This window comes from Bubalus bubalis, chromosome 5 (genome assembly GCF_019923935.1).
Source record: "Bubalus bubalis isolate 160015118507 breed Murrah chromosome 5, NDDB_SH_1, whole genome shotgun sequence".
Taxonomy (NCBI): Eukaryota; Metazoa; Chordata; class Mammalia; order Artiodactyla; family Bovidae; genus Bubalus; species Bubalus bubalis.
The window spans coordinates 104,838,250-104,866,000 of NC_059161.1; the positions used below are offsets into that span (position 1 = coordinate 104,838,250).

Here is a 27,751-nt window from a genome sequence, read left to right on the forward strand (position 1 = left end):
CACCCTCAGCTTGAGGCCCCGAATCCCACCATCAGAGATTAATTTCTTTAGCTTAAGTTTTCCATCCTTATTTGTGCACACTCACTAACTGAGGCAGCCCAGTGACACGAAAGAAGCATGATCTTAGAATTTGGTATATTTAAGTTCAAGTGAAATTGCCCTTCTGGCACTGAGTAGCTATGAGACTTTAGACAAGCTATTCAGTTCTCTGAATCTTAATTTCTGCATCTGTAAATGGGATAATAGCACCTTTCTTAAAAAAAATAAATAAATAACTGAGGATTAAATGGGCCTCGAGCATAGCACTTGATTAGTGACAGATGGTCATTAAATATAGTTAAGTTCAACAGGCATTTATCACGGGCCTACTATCAACTGGGAGTTGTGCCAAGTCCTAGATGCATAAAGATGAAGGAACTCAACCTAGGAGACCCAGAGGCAACGTCTGAATAATGGCTAAGCAGTTCCAAACAGGACACTATAAAGTCCTGGGTGGGCACGGAGCCCCACCCAGGAGTTCTGAGAAGATGCATGGAGATGACACCCGGGCTGGATCTTAGAGGCCAAGTGCAATGTGAAAGGGGTGACGCCCAGCGGAAAGGTGAGGGAAGAAAGGGGGCAAGGCAGGGGTGAGGGCCAGGCCCTAAACTCACTGGGAGCACAGCACACAGCTGGGGCTAAGAGCCAAGGGGTGCTGGACACAAGGACCAGGTCAGGGAGGCCCTGCGTCCCAGCCAAAGGAGGCTTCTGGGCTCGGAACAAAGGGAAGAAGCAGAGCGAAGAAACATTTGGGAAATAATACCAACAGAATTTGGGGGCTGTGGTTGAACAGGGACAAAGAGGAAGCACCTTCCTTCTCTGTCGGTCAGACCTTGGAGTGGAGGACGGGCTTGGGACCAGGACCCGGTAGACGAGAGCAGAGCGGGCTGGGAGAGCTCTGACTCTGCACTCCCTGAGCTCAAGTCCCAGCTGCACCACTTACGAGCTGGGCCGCCTGGTGAAGTGACTTAACCTCCCTGAGCCTGAGTGTCCACATGGGCAAAGTGGTGATAACGACTGCATATTCCTCATGGGGCTTTAGAAGAGCAGAGTGGGACAATCCAGACAACGTAGAACAGGCCTGGGGGCCCTGGAAACAGAAGTGCCCCTTCCATCTTGCTCACGACTCACCAATGCTGAATTTAACGACCCCGGCAACCCTCAGCTCATGAGCCGGTTACATCCCAAAGCGCATCAGACGACACTTGGAAGGATGAGGCTCAGCGCCCATCCCTGACCACCCAGGCCTCACTCATCCATGACTGGGAGGGGGCACAGACTGAGCACTGTGGGCTCAGAGCCCCTCTGTGCCCACCCACAGTCTGCCTTCCTGGGCACCCCTGGCCTGCCCCCAGGAGGGAGACAGAGCCCCCCTCCTCATGCACTGGCTGCACAGACCCCAGGGCCTGGCAGGAGGCTCCAGCCTGGCAGCCACTGGGATTTCAGGGGATGAGACCAGACCCAAGGACTTCGGAAGGACAGCTTGGGAGACAGTTTCAGATGAAGATAAAACTCTCATGGTTACTTAGTTCTTCAATAAATACACACACATATGTACATTTGGACACATATTTTTGAGCATCTAATACATTCCAGGCACACGCTGGGAAGGTTGGCTGGGAAGATGGCCATATTAAAGGGTGGACAGGGAAGACCTCTTTGAGAAGTTGGGCAGGACTTGAAGGAAGTGAGAGTGAGCCAACTGGATCCGGGAGAACATTCCAGACAGAGGGAACCGCAGGAGTAAAGACCCTAAGAAGGCAGTGTGCCGACCTTCTAGGAGCAGCCAGGGGGGCAGTGTGGCAGGAATACCATGGGAGAGGAGGTTGGGGGAGGGGAGGCGGGCAGGGACAGGCCATACCTTGTAGGGCCTGGAAGGCAAGAGGGTGAAGACAGGGAGGACTGGGCAGAGGAATGACACAATCTAATATCTCAAGTGTCACCCGGTGGCTACATTGAGTTTGTACTGCAGGGAGAGCAGTTAGGAGGTCGTGGCTGCAATCTAGGCAGAGAGCAGCAGTGGTCCCACCCAGGGCATTTCAGAGGAGCCGGGACAAACGGTCAGAAACCAGATACGCTGTGCAGCAGGCCTTCCTGACCGATTTCATGTGGAGTGAGAGAGACAGGCAGGGAGGAGTTCAGGGTGACCCCAAAGGTTCTGGCCTTAGCAGCTGATGGGCAGAGGTGCCCTCGGCTGAACGGGACAGGCTGCAGGTCAAGGAAAGAAGAGGAGGTATTTCTTCCTCTAAACCCAATTCGATCCCTGGGTTGGGAAGATCCCCTGGAGAAGGGAAAGGCTATCCACTCCAGTATTCTGGCCTGGAGAATTCCATGGATAGTATAGTCCATAGAGTCGCAAAGAGTCGGACACGACTGAGCCACTTTCACTTTCTAAACCCAATTACTTGTCAAGGCCAAAGTCTTCCTGTCTGCAGACCAGGCGTGGGCTGGTCTCCTTGTCTCTACACAGCTTCCACCACCCACCAGGGGCCTCTTCCCCGCCCCCGTGACAGTGGTCCTTCCTCCGTCCTTGCCCCGAGGCACTGGCATTACCAGGGCCTGTGAGGGGGTGGCCTGCTCCCTCCTATCCCCCCAAACTTGCTTCTCTCCTTCCCCTTCCACACACAGAGGGAAACCCAAAGGCATCTGATGTCTCAAGAGAAAATCACTCCCACAGGACGACCCAGGCTGTCCTCCCACCTGTCAGATGGGGCTGAGGGGAGGGTCGCTACAGGGGCCAGCGGGGCCCTGAGCAGTCTGACCTCCCCACCCCACCAAGACAGCAGGGGCAGGGTGACAATTAAGGAGTATCCTCCTCACCTCCTGATCACATGGGGCTGGTGGGAGGTGTGGATGGGAGGGGGCGAGGGAGATGATGCAAACAGTGGGGTCCAGCAGGAAGAAGACCCTAAGAGTAGCACCGGTCTAACTGCCTGAGACGCTGCTCCCATTTGACTGCTGGGGTTCGGACACAACCGCTTCTGGAGCTCCCGCCACGGATCAGCTCTTTGCAGTCCCATTTTACAGAGGAGAAAACTGAGGCTTGGGTTAAGGCTCTCTCAAAGAGTTAAATATCTCACTCAAGGTCTTCCAGCTGGAGCCAAGATCCAGACTTGACATTTTCTAACTCCAAAACCTATTTCCTTCCTTTTAATGCCAGTCCTTGAGCCACCAGATCAGAAATGTGAGAGGCGGGGACTCGGGTGAGGCAAGGGAACAGCCGGGTGCATGATTCAAGGAAGCACTCGTTCTCACCGGCCTACCCTGCACGGGCAGGAACCTGAGCGTGAACACTGCCTTAAATGTCACACCCTAGGCACTTGTCCACCGCACCAGGTCTGGCCCTGGTGTGTGGAATGATGCACTCAGGTTGTTGATGGGGACTGCCGTGATTTGAAAGCGTGCACAGTTTCATGTCTAAATCCTGGGGATGCCTCCAGTGTGAGTCAGGTGTTCGTGGAGGTTTTATCACAGCTAGTTTTCCTGTGTCGTGCGGACTTCAGAACGCACCTGTTTCAGGATGGACTGTCACAGGCATTAAACTTGAACAGTAATGAATTATACTTGGCGGGAGTGACAATGACGGGCTGATCCGAGCATGCTGGCCTGACACCTGGCAGCATCGTCCTCACAATGGGATCCCTGAACAGGTGGTAAGGCCACCTCCCTCCCAAGGCTGTGCCAGCTAATTAAGCAAGCTTTGTGTCCTTGCCATAACTCTCCAGCAGAGCTGACCCCCCTCTCCGGGGGTCAGAAGGGCTGCATTTGACCTTCGGGCTGCCTGCTGGTCGCACCAAACTCTGGAATTCTAGCTGCTCAAAGGGAGACTGAGGTCTCATTGAAGGCAACCAGCCACTCTTATCTCCTAGGACCCTGAACAAGAGGACCTGAGCTTATCTTGCTGCAAGAGAAGGACATCTCTGTTGCTTAGAAATAACAGCCTTGGTGGAACTTCAATCACAAAGAAGCCTGCTATAATGAGGATCTGCAGCCGTGTTTCCAAACAAAGCTTCATGATTTATATCTGCACACCCCAGGGCAAGAAAATAAATCAGGACACATTATTTCTGGCGGTATTCCTCGTTTTAAAAAATTAATTACTGATCCCTAGTTGGAAATCTTTCTCAATGAAGCAGGAAGATAAGTTAGCAGACCTAAAAGAAATGCTCACTTGCTGAGAGCTACTCAAAAATCCTAATTTCAGAGGGAGAGTCCATGATATCTGGCACCAAGGATTAACGTCTACATCATGCCAACAACTGATTCTGACACCATCCCCCTGAAAATCTGACTGATAAACAAAGACCGGTCTAAGAGAAAATATACCTCAACCCTTGAATTTGCAGATGTGGAAGAAGGGACAAAGTGCCTCCTGGGACTTGCCCAGCTGGCAATGAGAGCTGATGATGGCAGAACAGGGCAGGAGTACAAGGGTCCTGATTCATAGTTGGGGGACTTTTATCCCCCCAGGGCAAACAATGAGTCCAGAATTCTGCACTTCCATATTCCTTACAGACTCTCCTTGGAAGAGGACTTCATGTAGGGGAAAGAGTCTAGGCTTTAAAGGGAAACACCTGGGTTCAAAGCCCAGAGCTGCCTCTTAGCAGCTGTATGACCTCAGGTGATTTACTTTGATGTGCTTCAGCTTCTCCATCTGTAAAATGGGAAGAAATGTCCTGACCTAGCAGGGGGCTGGGCAGACTGAATGCACTAACACAAGGGAAGTACACTCCCTGGCAACAAAGTTTCCTTTCTCTTCCCCTTTTCCCACCAGAGCCGCTGCTTTCAAGATGTCAGTATGGCACAGTACCCACTCAATCCATCAATACCACAAAAACGAAAAGAGCTAATGTTAATTAAGAGCTCACTATATGCCAGGTATGCAACTTTCACCTAATCTTAGAACAGCTCTCTGAGGGATGTACCATTATTCCCATTTTACAGATGAGGAAACTGAGGTTCCAACGGTTAAATAGCCCGTCCACAGTTACATGACTAGAAAGTGATGAAGATGGGATTTGAACTCAGGCTGGTCTGAATCTACAGCCAGCAGGCCATCCTTCCTCGGGTCACCAAGAAGGCGGTGTTATCCCCCTCACCATCACCTCTTCTCCCACCAGTCATACCTTCTAGCCTATCCTGCTAGAGACCTGTCTGGCCTTTGATTATGGTTGAAGTTGTCCTCTCTCCATTTCCAGCTATGAATGATGGTCCTGCCAGTTCGATTTTGGCTGAGCAAAGGTGTGGTCACTCTTGCTAAGCAACCTCCTATCTGGCCCTTTACTCCCACTCGAAGCTCAGTTCCAAGTCACAGAAGGTGAGGAGACCTGGAAACCCTTGGGACTCACGGGACATTGCTGTCAAGGTCATGTTAACATTTTCCCCATTTTCTTGTTGCCCTAGAAACACAATTGCTCCAGTCTCATAATACTCATTCAGAGTCAGTGGGGTCCTCAGGGGTCACGTGATCCCAGCTCTCATTTTACGGAGGGGGAACTGAGGTCAGAGAGGAAAAGTGCCTGCGTCTCAGCCAGCAGGTGTTCTGACAGAATCATATTAGAGCCAGCAAGTCTTAGACATCACCCAGTCCAACTGCCTTCGCTTTGGAAATGAGAAAACCGTTAGCTCCTGAAATAGCTAAGATAAAGAAAATCTGCTTTCCACTTATCGGCAAAGAGATAAATCAAAGCTAAGGGCAAATGTGAAGCCCAGACAGGTTTCATGGCCCAAGTGGAGATGTCCCTACATAGAAAACACCATGGGAAGGGCTGTGGGGCTAGAACCCCAACCGGCTCTCTCCCCACCTGATGTCATTCAAGGGCCCCACCCGGCTCAGGTGATCCTGACCAAGCTGCCAGAATCCACCAGCCCACGTGGAACCAGATTACACGGAGGGCACCAGAGGCCTCACAATCTTGTCCACATGTCTGGGAGAAGACAGACCGCTCCGTGTCGCTGATGGGTGTCACGTGGGGGCTTGGTGGGGGCTGGGAAGCATGCCCAGCAGGTGAAAGCTGGCACAGGCCCTCGGCCCTGTGAGGCCTGATCCTTCCAAAGTGGCTGCTTCTCATTGTGACCACACTAAGCCCTGACCCAGACAACTGGACCATGTCAAACTCCACAACCTATGGACTCAGAGTCCACCATCACATTCTATTCCTTTAGGCCTTTGAGACAGTTTGGGTTTCACTCTGAAACATGCAAATGACTCTTAAGATAATTAAATATTACTGGTTGTCATCAAAGCGATTGGTTAACCATTTAATGTTTTTTTTTTTTTCCCCTAAAGCAGCAGGAAGATGAGGGGAAACATTGGGACCCTACTACAAGGTCCAGTGTGTCCTGAGGTCACCCACAGGCCCTGCGTGTTATGCCCTGGAACTGAGCTTGGGGTAGGGGTTTCACCACCTCCAAAGGGCCAACCAAGTGACTACCTAGCAAGAGGGGCCAAGCATGTGCTCGACAAAAAAAAATCCCGCTGGCAGGACCATCACCCTTTACTGCTGGGGGCACATTGGGTGAGAAAGTGTTAGGCTCCAGACAGGAAAAAGGGTATGAAATGCGGAGGGGTCAGCAGCGAGAAGAAGGAATCCACTTTCAATTTTGATCTTATTCCAGCTCCTTGGGAGGAGCAGTGATTGAGTTGGCAGCCAGAACAAGATGCAAAAAGCCAGATCAGTGATTCTAGGGTTTCGGGGGAGTGACTGAAGCATATTGGGGATTCCCATCTACTGAATGGAAAGCCCGACAGGAAAGGAAGAAAACCCATCACTGAGCCCCCTGCCATCCCCTAGGAGCCCTGAGAACATCTGTTTCATTTAACCCTTAAAACCTCCTGGGCAGAAAGGCGCTATTATCCCATTTTACAGACAGGCGTGAAGTCACTTGCCCAAGGCCCCACAGCTACTCAGGGCCAGAAGGAGAACGACACCCACGACCCTGACTCTCTTCCCAGTGCCCTTCGGCTGCTCCACCATACAACCTGCCCTGGGTGTCCCAAAGCTTCCTCTCGGGTAAATCCAGACTCTTACTTTTCCTGAAGTCTTGATTCCTTTTGCCAAGGAGGCATACACAATCACCCAAGCCAGGAAGAGGCAGAAGGCTAGTGGCCACCTGATCTCACCAGGATACTCAATCCCTGCAGAAATCTTCAGCACAAAGTACCTGCAAGTTGAAAGGAGAGAAGTGATGAGGGCGGGGTGGGTAGGAAGGGGAGCAGGGAAGGGAAGGAGGAGGTGGGGGAGGTGGCCGTCTGCAGGCTTTCTCTTCCTGCAGAGCCAGGGAGCCCAGAACAAAATCCCAGCATCCCCCAGCCTCCCCCCCAGGGGCCGGATCAGATCAGGTTGTGAGGGGTCTGCTGATCAGGGCTCCCGCCCACAGCTGTCTGCAGTGAGACCAACTGAATTTACTCTGCTTTTAATTAATTATGGCCCTAAATGACTTACTGTATAGCACAGGGAACTCAGTATTTTATAATAACCCATAAGGGAAAAGAATCTGAAAAAGAATATATATCTGTGTGTGTGTGTGTGTGTGTAACTGAATCGCTGTGTAGTACACCTAAAATTAACATGAGGTGGTAATACAACTATACTTGGATTTGAAAAAATTAATTATGGCCTTGGGCAGGCTCTGAACAAGACTACATCAGCTCCACGTCATCAGCAGCTGCCCCGGAGCAGTGTAACAAATCCAACAGCCTTGGGGGTCCTTGCAGCTCCCCCACCCCAACAGGCATTACAGAGGTTGATTTTTTATCTAAGAACTCACCACTAACAGAAACTCTAAACTACCAAGGATGATTTTGTATGTGCTTTTATATTGTTCTACTCTTTTATGAGAATGCAGCCCAATAGATTTTTTATAACGTAAAAAAACAGTACAGAAAGAATAGAAAATGCTGCTGTGCATTTTAGTTCAGGTTGTGATGGGCCCGTCCTGGGGCTGAGGTTGGCTGAAATGGAGATGCAGGGCTAGCTGGCCCTTATTCAAGGAACATATGCAAAGACAGACGACCAGCGACAAACGGAAGGGAGCCGGCACTCATCTGTAGTGGCTGCTGGCCCCTGAAGCAGTCCTGGCCTGGCAACCCCTGAATCCCTGGCCAGAGGGCAAACAGGCACTGTCATTCCTGGGAACAGGAGGCTGCATCAGGGACCATGAGTCATCATGACAGATAAGACAATCCCCTCGACTCTGCAACAATCAAGTCATGGAGCCTGTGTGTGTTGAGGGGGGGTGGTCTTTCTGTGACCTGAACCAAGGGCCAGCCAGCATCCAGACTCTGCAGCAGGGGTTCCCAACCTCCAGAATCTAATGTCTGATGATCTGAGGTGGAGCTGATGTACCAACTATAGAAATGAAGTGCACGACAAATGTTGTGCCCTTGAATCATCCTGAAAGCCTGTGCAAAAACTGTCTCCCACAAAACTGGTTTCTGGTTCCAAAAAGGTGGGGGACCACTGCTCTAGAGGGCTGCAGACATGACAGCCGTGTGTCCGGACCTGCTCGGGGAAGCCAAGGGGCCAGCACCCTTCCTGGTCTAGCTGGGGCCCCCTGGGCACAAGGGTAGAGTAGAAGTCACCAAGTGTGGGACCAGCCTCGGCTCCCAAACCTCAGGGGCCGTATTTCCCAAGCACTGAAAAGGTCCCCCAGCCCCCAGGTCCCCACCCTGCAATGAGTAGGCCATCTAATCAATGATTCCACAGCCCCTTGGTCTTCTCAACCACTCCATGGTTTAATAAGGGATGTCGGACGGGCCCAGAGAAGCTCTTGATAACAGTCCCTCTGGGAAACTAAGATGGTCCCAAAGGATTTGCAAAGCCAACAAAAGCAGATGGCAACCCACTCCAGTATTCTTGCCCAGAAAATCCCATGGACAGAGGAGCCTGGTAGGCTCCAGTCCATGGGGTCGCAAAGAGTCGGATGCTACTGAGCAACTAAACTTTCTTTCTTTTCTTTTCTTTCTACAATACACATCACTTCCCAGGCGGCGCTAGAGGTAAAGAACCCGCCTGGCAATGGGTTTGATTCCTAGGTCAGGAAGATCGCCTGGAGGAGATCGACAATACACCTGACCACGTGGATTATGTGATCAGATTTCAGCCAACCACAGGGTCAGGCTCCTTTTTCAATGTTCAGGGTGAATCGAGGCCCATCCTCACTGATCAAGGTTATCTTTAGAGGGGATTTTTTTTCTCATTCAGCCTAGCTGCCCCTTCTGTTCTACAGGGAATACTCATGTACCCTCGGAGTCCATACAGGAGAGGAAACTTGGAATAGGAATTCATGGTACTTGGGCAAACCAGCGGGGATATAATGGCCACTTCTTATTATCTAAGTAGAGGCTGCAAATAAGGGGCCCACTGACATATGCATCTTATTTGACATCAGTGTTTCACTTTAACTGATTTGCTAACATTTAAAATGAGAGACATAAGAATTCGTATTTGATCTCCAGCATCTCTTGTAAAATGGAAGCCCTGGTACACTGGTCCCATGGGCAAGGAGGGTGCAGAGAGAGGCAGCCCATCCCTCAAGTCCACAGGTTGGATATTCACTAATTTTCTGGGTTTCTCTCGGAAAGTGTTTTTTAAAAATCTTACTTGAAATACTCTTCACTCCCACTGACGAACGTCTTATTGGCCTGGCTGGTGAAGTTAACCATTGTCAAGTTGGGATAGGCGGTCATGCAGAAAGTCGAGTTCTTGATCTGTATTTTGGGATGGTCATTGATCACACAGGAATCTGTTCAGGAGAGGACAGAATGAAAACACAGTGAAATCTGTACAGAAAATAGACACTTGTCTTTCCAGCAACTTAAAGACAAAAGCTAAAATATTTCCTAAATATTGGACAGTCACTTTGGGAAGATATTAACTGAGCAAAGCTGGATGCAGATGAACCCCAAAATTGTGTGTTACTCATCCCGGAGCCCCTGGTACCCGCTTCAACTGTGCCTGGTCCTGGTAACAACAGCGCTTCTTTCTGGAGCGCTCTCTACATGCTAAGCACTTTACATGTGTTATCTACCCTGAGGCTCACAGCAGCCTATGCTGTGGGTACCACTGCCTCCATCTTTAAGATGAGGAAAAAGGCTCAAAGAGGTTATTAGGTGATTCTACCAAAATCACACAGCTAACGAGAAACAGAAGCAGGATTCAAACCCAGATCCTTATGATTCCACAAAGAATAAATGGCTTGTGGAAATGAATTTTAATCAGACATCAGCAAAGCTGAAGGGCTACTGCCACAGAAGACTCACTAATAAGTTCACCTTGAACCCACTGCCTGGCATGGCAGCCGACACACAGAGGTCCCCTAAATATGCATGCCACGTGCTTCCTGCACGCTAACATGAGCTCATGAGTCTGCAACAGAGCTTCTCAACTGGGGACGAATTTGTCCACCAGGGGGCACTTGGCAATGTCTGAGGACATAGTTGTCCCTGTTCAGGGAACAGGGTGCTCCTGGCATCTAGTGGGTAGAGTCCAGGGATGCTGCTAATCATCCAACAATGCACAGGACAACCCCCACAACGGAGAATTATCCAGCCCCCCCATGTCAATAGTGTAGAGGCTGAGAACGCCTGACCTAGGCTGGGGTGGGGTCAGGGAACTAACTAGATGAGTTGGTGTGTCAGGCACCTTGCTGGAAGCTTTGCCAATTATCATCTCATAAAAGCCTCTGAAAACCCGGGCGGTGCCTATGATTATCTTCATTTTAAATAGGAAGAAACTGAAGTCTTTCTGATCATGTGACAATGTCTCTATGATCCCTTGATTGATATTTTAGATAAAGAGTCCACTAGGATTAATGCCAAAGGATATTTAATGTATAAAGATGCGAAAGTAACACTAAAAACAACAACTAACACTTTCACAGCACTTAATGAAAGTGAAAGTTGCCCAGTCGTGTCCGACTCTTTGCGACCCCATGGACTACACAGTCCGTGGAATTCTCCAGGCCAGAATACTGGAGTGGGTAGCCTTTCCCTTCTCCAGGGGATCTTCCCGACCCAGGAATCAAACAGGGGTCTCCTGCAATACAGGCGGATTCTTTACCAACTGAGCTATCAGGGAAGCCCTCAGTTCAGTTCAGTTAGAACAACACTTACACAGCGCTTAACCATGTACTATTTTAAATGTCTTATGTGTCTTAAATGTCTTAGCTGATTTGACTCGCATCTGCACATAAAGAAACTGGGCACAGAGAAGGGCACTTGCTTGCCAAGGTCACACAGCAGAATCAAGAGGCAAACAGTCACTTTCTCTTTGGAGGCCATGCTCTTAGCCACTCTACTGGGAAGCAGAGAGCAGGGAACATAAACTCAAACACCTTCAAGAGTCAGGCTGGTGACACAAATGAGAAAGATATAAAACGGAGGGTACAAAGTTATGATAAACAGAGAGGGCCACAGAGGATGAGAGGGCTGGATGGCATCACTGACTCGATGGACGTGAGTCTGGGTGAACTCCGGGAGTTGGTGATGGACAGGGAGGCCTGGCGTGCTGCGATTCATGGGGTCACAAAGAGTCAGACACGACAGAGCGACTGAACTGAACTGAAACAGAGAGTATGATCTTCCCTGTGTATCTGCAGATTTAATATCCTCGGATTCAACCAACTGCAGACTGAAATGTCAATGGAGGTTGGCTGGATACAGTTTTTGTTGTCCTACACCATTTTATATCCTGTACTGGAACACCTGCAGACTTCGGTATCTGAAAGGGCTCTGGAACCAGTCCCATGAATATTGAGTGATGATTGCACCAGCCAATCCTGCCATGCTTTTCCAGGTGTTCTGATAAAAGATGCAGAAACCCTGGATATTTACATGAAGTCTCTCCATTTTAAAATATTGGAAATAAGGCCAAATTATCTTTAAACACTGTGGACCAAATGAACAAAAAACACATGCAGCCTAGATATGGTGCATGGATTCCGAATGCATGTCCTCCATGGCACAGCAAAGTGGGAACTGTGGATTCAGGAATTCCACTGGCTCTGAGAGCTTGGACAAATTCTTTTATCTGTCCAAGCCTCTGTTTTTCTGATCATAAAGAGTCTAGTTTGAAGGCTGTTCCAAGAACCAAATTAATTGAGATAGATCATGAATGAAACCATCTCATGCAACACCTAGCACAGAGCTGGACCCGGTAAAATTTAGCCATAATGCAAATGTCCTTGTTACACCTTTTCATGGGGTGAGCATCTCTGATCCTCAACATCGTCTCTCAATTCCGCTTGCCAGCCATAAGGCATCTAATGCCTCCCACACAACCTCTCCAGAATATCTGAGAAAGCTGGATAAAATTTAAAGCTGTAATAATAAGAACCCCTTACCTCTGATTGATTCTTCAGAGCACAGGTTTTCTAAACAGCAGTACTACTGACATTTGGGATCAGAAAATTCTCTTTGGTGGGGAGGCTATGCTGAGTATTGCAAGGTATTAGCAATATCTCTGACCTCTTCCCACTACATGTCAGGAACATTTATCTTCCCCCTGTCCCACTTGTGACAACCAAAAATGTCTGTGAACATTGCAAAATGCCTCCCCCCAAATCTCTGGGGTTTCAGAAGCACCGCTTTGGGAGTTCTCAAAACACCTTCTTACTCAATATTGTCTTCTTTGATCAAATAACAGTTTCAGGGGGATTCTGAGCTCAAAACTATCAACTATTTACCGAGGAAGCATTTGTTTCCCCCTCGGGGACCAGAATGAAGGCAATTAAAGCGCTACTCATGTCCATTTTCCTGTAAGCACAGAAGCTATTTCTCGCCCTCCTGCCACAAAGTCCAGCCCTCTGTGATTGGAAGAGATCGCTAATGCACGGGCAAACTCCAAATCCCTTGCTTCCAAATCTGCCACAGAGGAACACGTGGGCAGCTTCCCTAGAGAGAGTCTCTGGGCAGTGTCTGGGTTACCACTCACCGCCGCAGTGCAAGGTCACAGCGTCCCTGCGGCACTGCGGCCTCCTGCAATATCCCCTCTCACCACTGGGCGGCAGGAGCGCGCTTCCCAGCGCACTGCGCCTTGAGGTCCGCCCGCAAAGGAACGACGAGCCCTGCCGTCAGCGAGCTCTGCGGCCCAACAACCCTGAACAAAGAACCGTGATAAGAATCGCGCTGAACTGGAAGCGGTTGGAAGGATTCTCTTTACTTGGGCAATTATGAATAAATGAGAGCACACGAAAGACTAGGTAGAAAAGGAATCGTTGAATTAAAGTTCTAATGCAAATTAAGCCGTTCTAGAAATAGAAATAGTATTTATGCAATTCCTATTTTAGGTGACCCAGCTAGCTCCTAATTTCAAAAAACAGTCACTGGTCTCACTCAGCAGGGCATGGATTAGCCCTTCAACATTACAAATACCCAGAGGGTTGAATGTCCTTAAGGAAAACAGCCTCTTTCACAATCTACACCTTAGAAATGTGGGGCAAGCTCTACCAGGGGACTGAGCCAGGGCAGTACCAGGGTCCTGGCATCTAGTGATGAGGGAGGGGGTCGTCCCAGGCAGTGTCCCTGGCCGAGCTCAGGGGCCATGGCATAAAGCCCTTCCTGCTGTAAGTGAAGGTCATAATGGCCAGGCAATCTATCCTGCTTTCCGGAACCAGCTGCCTGCTATCACAGGGTAGGATGGTTATGGGGTTATGAGAGTGGATGAGCTTGGAAGGTTATTTGTGGAACACTACACTAGGAGAGGGAGTTTTTCCACTTCCTAAACAAGGACAGTGGAGCCTGGCATGCTGCCGCCCATGGGGTTGCAAAGAAACGGATACGACTTAGTGACTGAACAACAAAAACCAGCCTCTCAGAATGGCCATTTGGGAGGCAGCCTGGGACATCATCGTCTGGACTCCCTTTATTTTATTTTTTTGGTGACACTGTGCAGCATGCAGGATCTTAGTTCCCTGACCAGGGATCGAACCCGTGCCCCCTGCATAGGAGCATGGAGTCTTAGCCAGTGGATCAGCATAGAAGTCCTTGAACTCCCATCTTGTCCAGCGGAGTAATGGGGCTACAAAGTTGTCTATGTCTCTGCAAGTCATCCCCTTTTCTAAGTCACTTTAGGATCCCACAGGGTCAATACTTATGAAAAGGATAGCCTGACCCTGGTCACGGAAAATGGTCAAGTTTACAAAGCCCAGGAAAGAACAGATGGAGGGGTTCCATTGAGACCTTCACTTTAAACAAACAAAAAATTTTAAACTACCAGCTAAGAATGAGATAAGATCTTCTAAGCCTGTCCACATGCTTCCAGGGAATAGAATGAAAAATATTCATTTCTCTCTCTGCTCAGAGCTTGCATCATTTTTATGGTTTGTATCATAAGGTGCTTTGCTGTATAATGTCTTTGCTCTGCCTTTCATGTTCCCTGGGATATTATGAGCCAGAAAAAAAATTCCACAAAACCAGCAATGCCTGCACCCACATGCCTGGCCCAGGCATTGTGTTCAGGTTGCTGTAAAAATACACACACACACTACATAAATGTATATGTATACATATACATATATATTGTCCAACCATAAAATAAAGACATGTCCCTGATAGAAAATCTAGGGAAAAAGAAAAAAAAGAATGGCTCCAAATCTACCAGGTAATATGTGTGTGTCTCTTTCCTATATGTTTTCTACCAGCACATTATTGTTAGTAAAAACATAATTATACTATAAATCTGTATCCTGCCTTTACATTTAACATGATGTGCTGATGATTTCCCTATGTTTTATGAATATTCATTTTTAAAGACTATGAAGTATTCTTTAGTCTTTAAAAATGCACTGTAATTTGTTTGAACCATGGAATTATTGAATTTTTGTTACTGTTTCCCATGTTTTCCTCGACTATAAATGTGACTACAATGAACAATCTTGAATAGTCCTTACCTGTGTCTTTGATTTTCCTTTAACAGTAGATCCCCAGAAGTGGTATTACTAAATCAAAACTACTGTTCAAATGAGCTTTCTTTTAAACTCCATAGAATCTCAGCTACAAACACCTAGACAGATGTCACTCTGCTGAGGCTGACAGAATAAAGCCTTCAGGAGCCCTGGATGAGAGAGAATCAGGGGTCACTGAGACCCAAATCCTGGTGCTGACTCTGCCTAGAGACATGTGACTGGATGTTTCCACCCTCTGAGGCTTAGAGTCCACTTTGTCACCTGCAACACAGTGACTATGTCATCTGCCCCTTGGGACTCATAGGGCTCTTATTAGGAATAGCAGAGACATTGTTTATGAAGCTGCTGAGTAGGCTAAGGAGTGGTTAGGACCACAGCCTTGGGAGGCAGGCTAACTTGGGATCCAATCCTAGGTCTACCACAGAGCTAGCTTTATGAACTTGAGCTCTAGATTTTTCACCTATAAACTGGAAATAACAATTAAACCCATATGTTGGCTTGTTGTCCATCCTAACATTGGTAATATGAGTTATTAAAGAGTTTTAACATGGTGGTTGATGAGTAGTAAGTGATGCTTGCTATTACTGTTAAGGCTTACTGTGTTGCATAAATACTAATGGATATTGTTAGCAGAGGGAACAGTGTTTCTGAACTACCATCCCTCCCAAGGGACAGCTGCAAGACACCAATCACCATGACCCAAGAAGGCCCTGACGGAAGTGCCCAGGGAAGCTTCCCTGGAGGCTGGATCAAGGCAACAGCCCTCCCCGAGCAGGCACTCCTTCAGAAAGTGACTTCTGCCCCAGACACAATCCTGGATGGACAGTCTGGGCACTGGGATGACTTGAGGCTTTTCTCCACTCCAGACCCCAGGTCCTGGACAATGCACTTTGCCAAAATGGCAACCAGGTTCAGGAATCCATTCCAGCAGCAGATTGTCAGTGGTGAATCTGCGAGCAGCTAGCTTACTGAGTGGGGTTCTCTCAGCGGCTTTGCAAAGGTGGCTCTGAGCTGGTCGGGAGCACAGGGCAAGAAGGTGGGCACTCCATTCCAAACGTGGTTAAGGGAAGACTAATTAAGGGCTGTGGGCAAGTGCCAGCCTGGTGGTTCCTACTCCTGGGTGCGCCTGGGGAACTGTAAACATACAGTTTTACAGAGTACTAGGCTTCATCCCCAGAGAGTCCACTTTACTTGGTCTGGGCTCGACTCTAAGTGATGTCTTGATTTGCTAGTTCCCAGGTGATGCCCATGTGCAACAGCTTGGGCTGAGAACCACTGCTCCTCAATTTAGAGTTCATTCACATGGAGATTATAAAGATGAAGGCACGGAAGCCCAGAGAGTCTAGAGGGGCACTCACTCCTGGTCATTCCGCTAGTGGGCCCCACACCAGGTGCTGTTCAGTCGCTAAGTAGTGTTGGGCTCTTTGGGATCCCATGGACTGCATCATGCCAGGCTTCCCTGTACTTCACCATCTCTCCGAGTTGTTCAAATTCATGTCCGTGAATGTCCCCACTCCAGGGAATCCACAAATCCTCATTCTGAGCGCCTCAGGTGCCCTGGGTTTGAATTTGATGAGCATGTCTCTCCAGTGTCAGTTCTCCTGCAACCTTGTCCAAAGGGCCGCCAGGTGGAGGCTGGATGTGTTGTGTGCATCCATGCACGGGTGTGTAAAAGCACTCCAGTGTGAGTTCCCGCCTTTAGGAATGTGCCTCTCTGTGGGGGGAGTGGCGGGGGGGTTAGGGATGTGTCGTCTTTCTCTCTTACACACTCAAAGCATGTAAGTAACTCCTTGTTCTGCAGCGTGCAGGCTGTCCAGGCAAAAGAGCTGGGTTGGGGGACCGACACTAAGAGACACAGGATTCTGACTGCTTAAAGGGAATAACAGACGTGCTGGGGAAAGAAGAAACTGTGTGCTAACTGGTGTTCATGAAAACGATCAGCACCTTCAAAGGCATCTGGTACTGGCACCTTCTATCTATGCGCTTTCCAACTTGGATCACATCCTGCACTTCTTTTCTCCTTACAGCAATCCCGTGAGGTAAGCAGATGAAGAGTGTTGTTAGCATTTCTGTTTTTCAAATGAGGAAAACTGAGACCCAGAGAGAAGTTACCTGACGCAAACGCACATACCACAAGGGGCAAAACGCCTTACACACCGGAAGCCTTGCCAGCCACTCTGCCCTGCCCCTCCTCACTGCCACACGTTTGCCCTTGACCTAACAAACTTATGGTTCCCCCAAGCCCCCGAGCCCCAGAGTATTTCAGGTCTGAACGAGTGCTCCCCAGGAACACTCCCCGGCTCCCCAGACAGCCTTCCCTCTTCTAGGCACTTGGCTATGTTCCTTTCTATCAGAGGTCTGTAGGTCAAGCGTCTCATGTGTTTATCTCATGCTCTGGGCAGCATCATGTGAAGTGTGGACCCAGCCTCACATGCCTCACTCTCCTAGACTCTAGATGTCATTGCTTTACAGACTGTACCACGCGCACGAGTCACCAGGGGACACCACTCTAGCCAAATCTAGTAAGTCAGACTACTTGGTGGACTTGTAATTCTACATTTTCAACAAAGACTCCAAGCTATTCATGAGCAAACAAGAATTTGACTACCCAGCCTAGGCCATGAGTCTCTTAAATATTAGAATTAACCATATTCGAGGGTGGTTTTCATCTCTGTACCCCCAGCATCTAGTATAGAGCCTGAAAACATAATAGGTGCTCAGTTCATCCTCCCTGAATGAATGAATGAACGAACGATTCGCCTGCTGCAGGTATATCCAAACTTACCTAATAAAAGTTTGGTTTTGTCTTTGCATTCTGGCGTGTTCCAAGGGTTGTTGCAGGAGCCCCAGGGCAGCACAGACACAAAGGAGGCAAACAGGTAGAAAAGAGTGTAGCAAATAATCACATTGTAGTATATGGCTATTAGGACGGAGATGATCAGCATTGCGATGCCACAGCCTGTGGAAGCAAAAGGTTCAGGGATTCGTTTCCTCCAGATCCTGTGGAATCCTTAACGGTTGGGCGCAGGGGAGGGGAATGTGGGTGCTGGCTCCCTTTTACAGATGGACACATTAATAGTGGAATAGACTCTGTGTCTACCAGGGACATCAAGACATTCTGCCAGGAACAGGGTGATGCCAGAGATGATCTTAGGCCATTCTTCGAGGGCCCCAGTGGTGAAACTGATCAAATAGAGAAGGAAGGAGTGGGTTCTCCCAATCACAGAATCAGGTCTCACTCCCTGGGGCCCTTTGGTGCCAGAGAGGGCAGGGAAGGGCTGAGGCAGCTGGGAAGCAGGGAGCACTCACCTTGCAGGGCTGGGATGGCCTTCCACACAGACACCGGCCCCTGGCTGGCAAACTGGCCCAGGGACACCTCTAGGAAGAAGATGGGCAACCCTGCCAGAGCCAGCATCATCAGGTAAGGGATGAGGAAAGCACCTTGGAAAGAGAGAGTGGGAGGTGAGAGCTCAGAGAGGCCCAGGGGGGCAGGCTCCATCCTCCCTCTCGGGAGCGAGCTCCCTGCCTTCTCCAGGAAGCTTTTGATACTCCAGCTCAACCGCAAGCACCCAGGGACATATAGGAACCATCCTCTAAACAATGCCAGGGTACCCTGCAACCAGACTACTTTTTTCAATTCCCCATTGGATGGGTCATTGAGGGTTGCATGCTGAGTGTGCTTTATTCTTTTCTTTTTCTTAGTCTAATACTTCAACATTCCCAAATTAAGCCCTTCCTTCCAATGTTCAACAAATCCACACTTCTGATTCACTGCTGGACTCCGATTTGGTGAAATCTCATTGGCATCCCAGCTCTCCACATCTGCTAAGCTAGACTGCAGGGGCCCTCGACTTGAGTCACCTGCACACCTTCTACCAACCAGATGGGTGGTAGGGACACCCTTCCCCCACCTCAGCCTTCACACAGATCTCCACTTCCTTCTCCATGTGAGAAGTCCCTTCCATCCTGCAAGGTCAGTCAGTGCAAATGCCTCCTCCTCCAGGAAGTCTCCCTTCTCTACCCTCCCACAGCACCTCCCCTCCCAACACCAGGTACTTGACAATATTTATGTGGGTGTCTTATCTAGACTGTGGGCTTCTGATGATGTTGATCCTTCCTCTCTGTTCTCTAGAACGCCCAGGCCAGGGCTCTGGGGGCTGGCAGGTCTCCAGAGACTGGCTGAGGGTTCCTGGGGGTTCTTCATCCTCAAGGATTCTTTGGGGTTGTTTGGTAGGAGCTTGGGGAATAGCCATGATCTTTGAAAAGGTCTAGACCAGGGAGGGCTGTTGCACAGTCAGAACCAATTTGGGGACTCATAACACCAGAGCCCAGAACACTGGGCTCCACAGAAGGAAAGCTGATCTTTATCTTGTCAGTTCCTCCTGCTGGAAGGGCCTTTCCTGCCAGGGTCTCTCCAGAGGAGGAAGGCCAGGGACTGCTGGGGAGTAAAACCGGGGCTCTGGCTTTATCCTCTCCTGAATGGGTTTTTGAGAAAGATGTGGATTGTGCAACCCTTCTCTTTTGTTCCTGGGAGGGAGGAAGCAAGCGAGCCCTCCATCCCCTCCCCTCCATCCCCTTGAAGGGGCTGGAGCCGCAGTGCTTGTGGAAGAGGTTGCCTTCCCTCCTGGTGGCCAGACTCAACTCCCCATGTAGCCGGGCACTTTGTTTTTCTCAGATCGTGGGTAAAGGGCAAGTAAAGCTCATCCAGCAGAGCCTCTGGCTGCAAAGCTGCCGTGCTCCCTGGACTGGAACCCCCTCCCTCACCCACCCTGGCTGTCCGCCCCCTTTTCTGTCACTGGAAGCTTTATCACAGCACCCTGGTCTGGAGACTCCCTGCAGAGAACAAGCGAAACACAGCTGGGGCGGCAGTCTTCGTGTGACCAGCATGAGTTCTTCTGTTTCCAGGGCACCCCTCCTTGATCTTAACCACCCTGCCCTCCTCATAAATACTTGTCAACAGTGTCCTAATTTGGAATCAGGGGGAGGGGTGTTAACATATTTTTCCGTTTTCATCATCACGTGGCTGCATCTGTCCCTCCTCCCTGTACCTGGAGAGCTCACCCAGAGACCAAAAAACAAAGAAAGAAACAAACAAAACCCAAACCCTTAAGCTGCCTAACCCGATGGGGCAAGGGGCACATTTCTTATCTCATTGGTCCAGTTGAGAAGCTGTGAAAGAGAAACCGAGGTGCAAATTCCTATTTGTAAAGGGGGCTTGGCTTAGCCCTGCCCTGTGGTGCCTCAGTGTGGCCAGGGCAAGCAAAGGGGACCCTGGATGTGCTAGGTCCCACCTAAGTGGGTACAGGAGAGGCACAATGGATCCTAGAGGCCTGGCAGCTGATGCGTGCGTGACTGGCGCCCACCCCATTTTAGAAACTGTTTTCCTTCCACCCAGTAAGGACAAATGCAACGGAAACCGTTTTTGCTAAATTCAAAATAAGCCCTGCTTGCTCCCAAGAGGACGTATCTGTGTGAGCATGTCTACTGGATTCTCAAGAGCACAGCCCCCCGCCGCTCTGCGCACCCACCTCCTGGCCTGCATCCTGTCCTCTGCACAACCCAAGTGCCCAGCAGGCTCAGATTTCCAGGTTACTATCTTACCACATACTTAATTCGATGTCCGGGACGGCACAGCTCCTGGCTCTAAAACTATTTACGTGCGAGGAGGGCATCGGTACCGAAATACTTGTGGGCTAAATTAGGATTTATGAACTCGCCTGCATCAGTGTTCACCTGAATCAGGACCCAGCCTCCCAAGTGGTCAATGGGGCCTCGTGGAAACCCATCTCTCCCCTGAGCTCCATCTCCAGATAAAAGCCTTCTGGATCTAGTACCAACCAGGTATGGTAGCTCCTGCTCTCCAGCTTCCCACAGATGCCTATAGGGGATGGAGCTGGAGTGTGAAGGGCCTGCCCAGAGCCTCCTCTCTCAGCCCGAGTCCCCAGATTTTGTACCTCCTGCTCTGTGTCCCCCGCCAGCCCACAAGTGCCCGCCCCGCCTGGGGGAAAGAGCGGAAAAGCCATACCTCCCCCGTTCTGGAAGGCCAGGTAGGGAAACCTCCAGACATTGCCCAGCCCCACTGCGTACCCCACCATGGACAGGATGAAGTCCAGTTTGCTGGACCAGTTCCCTCGGGCCTTATTCTCATCCCCTTGCTCGTCCTCCTGGGGGCGGAAAAGCACATTGTCGGATCACAGCCCTAGGTAGGTCGGCAGGCAGGTCCCATTCCACCCCTCCACCCCTCCCCGCTCAAAGCTGAGGGTCCTTCCCAGCAAGCAGGCCCCCACTTTTCACACGAGGATGCATCGGCAGGCAGGACCCTGACCCCTCAACCCTGCACGCTTTCAGCAGGCAGGCTCCCAATTCTGATGTGAAGATCCATTTCAAGAGACTCTTGAATCCCCTCTTTCCCCAAATCCCGCAGTCAAGTCACACCAGCAAGCAGCTTTCCCCAAACCTTGAACCTGTAGGTTGATTGCAAGCAGATCCCTCCATCCCTAACCCCTGACCAAGAGTTCCTTTGGCAAGCAGGCCCCAATATCATGCCTAGGGTCCCCAGCAAGCAGGTTCCTAAATAACCCCTACCTCCCCAAATTCTTCAACACACCCCTTTCTCTCTCTCTCTTTCTCTCTCTCTCTCTCTTTTTTTGGACTCCATGCTAAGGCCAGAAAGAGAGCTGCAATTCCTGAAGCCAGCCAGAGCCCCTGCATCACTCTCTCCAAAGCCTACGGGCAGAAGCTGCCTCTCAGCTCATTAAAGGGGCACCTTTCAGCTCTAGGGAAAGGGAGATGGGAAGGAGGGAGCTTTAGGGGTGAAACAAGAGGGGGACGGATAAACAGACATGGAAAGAGACAGGACATCGAAAACCTTGAGTTCTGGTCTACACTTTATCCTACCCAGCTGGATAACCCCAGGGAAGCCACTGGCTCTCTTGGAGCTTCTGTGTCCCCATCTGTAAACTGAGGGGTTCAGAATCACAGTCTTCCGAGGCACCCTCCCGCTCCTGCAGTCTATGGGTTTGAGGGTCTCACCTCTCCAAGCACACACTAAGATGCTCTATTTGGGCACTCCCTAGTTCTGGAATGCCTTACTGCAAAGCAGAAGGAAAAACTGCAAATAAACTCAGAAAGTGTTCAGGACACCCGGACACGACACAGAGCTTCCAGGGACCTGAGCCCTGGTCCTTCGCAGTCACCTTCTCCCTCCTCCGTTACACTCCACCTCCTATTCTAGCATTCTGGCCTGTCCACACTGTTCCACAGGCCATGGAGGATAAAGAAGCAGCTGGCAAGATGGGAAGAAGATCTAGGGGAGAGAGAGGAGGGGCAAGGTGGGTGGCAGAAAGACAAGAATCAGAAAGATGGGCAGAGCTGAAAATAGGTAAGGGCAGGGTTTGATCTACACTGCCCATCTTTAATATCCCCGCTACACACCTCCCACACACATACCATCTCCAGCTCCCTCCCCCTTCAATTCTTCCAGGGCTAGAAAGGGTGGGAGTTCCGGCTCCTTTTGCCGCAGTGCAGAGGTTAAGCAAGACATGTGAGACAAATTTTCTGCCTCCACCTGGGGTCACACTCTTGGGCACATGCTGTCACAGGCAGTTAATGCAAACCCTCCAGAGGTTCACCCCAAGAGTAAGGGCAAGTGGGAAAGCCTAAGCTTACATCCATTTCTAGTTATTTCAACAGCTGAGCTCTTGCTGCGTGGATAAGTGTGTGTGTGTGTGAGTCTACAAATACTAGAGTAACGAAGAACGGCTACGTAAACCCTAGATCTCACACAGGGAGGTGTGCAGGTTCAAGAACCACCCCCTCCCCCACTGGATACACAGGCTTAGCCCTTGAGCTAAGAGGAGAGGAGGCTGTGGAGAGGCACACAGTGGGAAAGGACGAGCTGAAGTCTATGAAACAGGATGGAGGGAAGAAGTCAGAGAAGGAGGGGAGAGACTGGAGGGAGTGGGAGAAGACAAAAGCCAGTATGGGAGGAGGGCCACCAGCAACAGCTGCCTTCTCCCCTACTCAGGACTGGGATTTGCTTTGTGGGTTTTTCATGCCTCTGGTTGAACCTAAAGGATCAAATGCACAGGTGAATCCAGGTTTGTAGGCCCTGGAGCTTATACAATTGAGAGGAGTACTCTAAGAAAAATATATACACGAAATTTGGTACAGGTTTTGGAAAAGATAGGCTCTGAGGCTTAAACTTCAGTAGCGGCCTCATATAAACCACTTATCAAAGGAGTTATCACGATTATTGTAACTTGCAGTACAAAGCCCACAGGACTAAACCATCATTCCTCCCTTCCCCTCCGCCCAGGTTTTTCTCTTCATTTTCCTCTCCTTTTTAAATTAAGTTTAAAAAAAAAAAAAAAAGATCCAGTGGTTAGCAAGAGGGGGAGTCCTGTATGCAGAAAGGGGTAAGAATCTAAACGCCTCAACTGCGTGATGAGTCTGCACCTGGATGGCCGCTACCACTGAGGCTGGGAAGGAGCAGATAGTGGCAGCTCCCGAGGTCTCAAGCCCTCTGGCAGGGTTGCGGCAGCCCTCCTGCCCCGAACTAGCGACCCCTCAGCGCAGTGCGAGTTTCCGAAGCCCCAAAGCTGCCTCCCGCATCCATCACCTGGCACTGCCAACCGGTCTCCCCATCAGCACACGTGCACCCGCTTGGGCCTGGCTCGCCTCTCCCGCGGCTGGGGAGCAGGAGGCGGCGCGGCTCCAGCCCGACCTGCTTACCTGGGTGGCAGCGGTGGCCACGCTGCCCGGGAGCACGGACGTGATTCCATCCGTGCCCAGCACCACGGTGCTCTGGCTCATATTCACCCAGCCTACGGCCGGGGTATTGTTCCGCTCCAGGGTGCCCTTCCCCACACTCACATTCGCATCCCCCTCCAGGCCCCGCAGGGCCGGAATCTTACAAGGCAGAGCGTTGCCGGGCCCAGCTCCCCCTGAAGGAGGGGCGGTCTGCGCACCGTGCGCCTCGCTCCAGTCCCGCAGAGCCGCCGAGGCCGCCGGCGCCCGCGGGCTACTCAGTTTGCAAGCCCCCGCTCCTCCAGGCCGCTCGGCCTCGCAGGCTCGCGCGTCGGGGGCATGGAAAGTTTGTGCGCCGGTGGAAGCGGACCTGGGCACACGCGGCGGTGCCGCGGCGATGGCCGCGGGAAGCTCCTGCTCCGGGCTCGTCCTGGGTGCGCACGGGCCATCGTGGTGGCCCGGGGGCACCGCCGCCTCCAGGCTGTTGGCTGGTTGTTTATTCATTTCCTTGGGAGCACTGCAATCCTGCGAACACAACGTGAAGTTCGTGCAAAACAAGTCACGGCAGCCTTAAAAAATACCTGTATCCACATACAGAGACGTTCACTACTCAGATCCAGACAGAAGATCCAGGGAACAAATTGGAATCTGGATTTTTTTTTTTCCTTCTCCAAGAAAAACTGTAATCAGTATTTCTCCATCTGTCTCCCCAATAACTAGATGACATAAGGAAGCTAATATTCTCCTCCCTGATAGAAGGTGAACTAAAAAAAGATGCAGAAGTGTTTTTTGGAAGGGGGAGAAGAGGAGGGTGGAAATAGCCCTACAGCCATGAGCTCCTCGCCTTCTTTGGATTTCACATCATGGCTTTGGGTGCCCACGGTCCCCATCACCATTGTAGAAAGATTCTTTAATTTTCCGCCCCATTTCCTTTGTCATTCAACAATGCACATTTGCTGCCTTTTTTTTTTTTTTTTTAATAAGCGATAGACAAGCTGTGGCCACAAAAGCTGATGCCCTGGCACCTGCAAGTGTCTGAGCCCAAATCTGTTATGTGAATCCCAGCGATCCAAAAACTACCCACACCTGCCAGGTAGTAAAGGCAAGGATAAGGAAAACGACCAAACAGTAACAACAACCCCGCAAGAACAACAATAAGCCAGATTTAAAACACAACACAGCCTACATTCACTTCCAGATTCCTAGATACGCAAAAGAACCTGAGAAGATTTTTGGTCCTCCCCACTCCCCAAGAATAGCTATTCACAAGAATTTAATACCCATCCCCCTATACTGGCTTAGGAACTGAAACTCAGGACTACTAATTTTCACTTGCTTTCTCCCAATTGAGAATGAAAATAACTGCCAGCAATATATATTTTTTTCATTCACTTGCTCTCTTCATGTTATCTTTCAGGGCTTCATAAATATTAGTACCACCAATTACTATTATACTGTAAGAATAATCATATTACCTTCACCTCAGCCATACCTTCTTGCACAAATGTACAGGTCAGAACTCTTTAATTTGCACCAAATTAAGTATCTCAGCTCCAGCCAGCATTCTTATCTCAGTAGCCTCTAGTACTCCGTGGCTCTCTTCAGTATTGGCACTTGGCTTTTCAGCACCAAGGACAGTTCCCAGAATAGCGGGATTGGGAGACACTTCCAACCTCTTAGCTCCAGCGCCTCAGAAACCTCTTTCCCACCCCCAGGTGATGCTCACAACTATAATGTACCTATGGTTGTCTTCCCTTTGACTTTCAGAATATATAGAACATTTCACAAAGAAATATCCAAAACGAATCTGCCCTTCCTACCCTCACAGCCCCCTCTCCTCTTAAAAGAACAAAAGCAAACACTCACCATGTCTGAAACGGGCAACAGAGTCAATGAGTAGCGAGTGAGACCAGCTATTGACAAGACTGGGTTTGGCTCCAGCAAGAGAGGCGCTTTCTATATCTCCTTGGGAAAGGCCGGGTTTGCGTCAGTGCAAAGCAAGGTGCCCTTCGTTTGACATTTTCTTGATAATACAAGTTTGATAAATCATTACCCCCTTGGATTCGAGTTTTAAAGGGACATCAGCTGAGAGTACGCTGGCCAGTTGTCACTCAGGCGGGAGGGGGCTGCGTGTTTGGCGTGACTCATGTGGGTCTGATTACTAAACCGAAGCCGGCGGGAGGGGATGACAGTTTTCCTCCTCCTAATTAAGGGAAACATGGAAGGGACACGTCCCACTGCACCCAAGCCGAGGTGCAGCCACCAATGGATCGGATTGGGCTGCTGAGGTGGGCGTAGGGGAAGGAGTTAAATCACTGTCGTGTTTCCTTCTTTCTCCTCGGCTAGATCCCCTTGCCACCTCTCCAAACCTGCAGGAAGAAGATTCCGCAGTATTATGCTACAGAGATCGAAGGTCTGCACAAAGCACCACAAACATGCAATGGCTGTGCACAGGGCCCCTGCATTTAAAAGGCTGTACCAACCTTGCCCGTACCTAACTTCAGATTCCCAACCTCCCTGTCAACTAGTGTTGGGGGGGGGGTCCTTAAAAAATAGGTCTTCGCTTAAAAAATTGAGGTCTAGTGTTTGCATTTCTACATTATCTCCATGAACACAATGAAGAGTCATTCCTAAATAAAATTAGGATTATTCTCATTGCATGTTTTAAGCTCCTCTGACAATATTATAGAGAAATAAAAATTATTCCCAGCACTGATCTGGTTCTTAGGTCACTTTCAAAGTCAAAGGAACTTCATTCTTTCTTCCTGTCCCTGTTGATAAAAATCCACCACAGGCAGGGAATGACGCACAAGGTGTAATAGACCCTCCAAATCACCATCCGCGGCAGCTGGGCAGCAGGGCTGGCCCTCCAGGTGCCAGCAGAGGACGTTCTACCATACTGAGGCTAGGGTGGCCGCGGTGAGAAAAAAAGACGGGTTTTCCTGCTAGTGTAAAGCAATGACTGCAATCATAAGACAGGAAAGACATCTTTACAAAAGGGATAGTTTGGAGACTGGCAGGGGGATCGTAGCAAACGCTCCCCCTCTGGCCGAGCCGGTTCAGGGAGCTCCAGGCCTTGGAAACGGGGAGCTCCGCAAAGCATTCTGTCCCTACCCTGCTGCCCGCAGCCGTGCCCACTGCCTCGGGGTCGGCGGCGTCGCAGTCGACTGGGCTGTCCCCACGCGGCGTGAGGACAATGCCGCGGCGCCCGCAGGCGAGGCTGCGGCGGCAGATTGCGGTGGGCGCCCAGGGCCTTCCTGCCGGGTCCCTCCCGCCTCCTTCCGAGCCGCGCCAGTGCCCGCGGATGCCTCAGCTCACTGGCTCTGCCCCTCCAAGAGCAGCCGGCTAGGGACCCACGGTCTGCAGGATGATGGAAGGGGGAGAGGTTCCCTGAAGTGCCATTCCTCCCCAAGTTTCCTGGGAGTGGGGGGAGCTTCAGGCCTCTTTCCATTGTAGTTTTGATTGAACATTTATTAAGCTCTCAACATTGAACAACCGTTCAAGGGCTTTCCATGAATGGGCTTTTCCATTTAGCTTCAAAAACAGTTTTTGGGAAACTCCCAGTTAGAAAGCGGGAGACAGAGGCTCAGAAAGTCACCTTCGAATCCTGGAGAGTCTTCCCAACCCTCCCACAAGGCCGTCTGGGGGCCCGATAGCGCTTTCCAGGAGGGAAATCCAGCTAGGTGGCAGAGAGGGGAAGAAGGCAAGTGGAGTGGGACTGTGGTGGGCTCTCGTTGCAGGAGGGTGAGAAGAGCAGGTGAGGCCAGGAATCCCACATGGGGCGCTTGCTTCGACCCTGGCGGGATCGTGGAAACACCCTGGACTCCCGGAGCCACGGGGAAATCCAATGGGCTCTGCCAGGCGCTTCTTTCCAAACAGTCCGCAAAGAGTCAAAGCAGGATTCGAGAACTTAGGTAAAGGGCAGGCAAGGCAGCCCCGAATTTCTGCGCCAGGATGCGCACCCTTAGATCCGGGTAGGCCTGGCCCTCCCGGCCCTGGGCTGACTTCCAAAAGACAGTCACGACTTCTAAGTCAGTTTTCGCAATTTGCATTCGAG

The 27,751-nt window shown here is 50.3% G+C and overlaps 1 protein-coding gene across 2 annotated transcripts in view; it reads right to left on the reverse strand.

Annotated features, from left to right (window-relative positions):
- SLC6A5 (solute carrier family 6 member 5) overlaps positions 1–26,690 on the reverse strand; it is a 58,357-nt gene extending 31,667 nt beyond the window's left edge. The window contains exons 1-6 of one of the 2 annotated variants that reach the window (XM_045165814.1): positions 23,680–26,690; positions 20,972–21,110; positions 18,256–18,387; positions 17,732–17,905; positions 9,645–9,786; positions 7,071–7,203 (exon numbers count right to left, since the gene is read on the reverse strand). In XM_045165814.1, the coding sequence (XP_045021749.1) occupies positions 7,071–7,203; positions 9,645–9,786; positions 17,732–17,905; positions 18,256–18,387; positions 20,972–21,110; positions 23,680–24,198 (1,239 nt within the window). In that variant the 5' untranslated portion in view covers positions 24,199–26,690. The remainder of the gene's footprint in view (positions 1–7,070; positions 7,204–9,644; positions 9,787–17,731; positions 17,906–18,255; positions 18,388–20,971; positions 21,111–23,679) is intronic. The other variant, XM_045165815.1, reaches the window with a different exon arrangement.
- Positions 26,691–27,751: the final 1,061 nt, after the last annotated feature.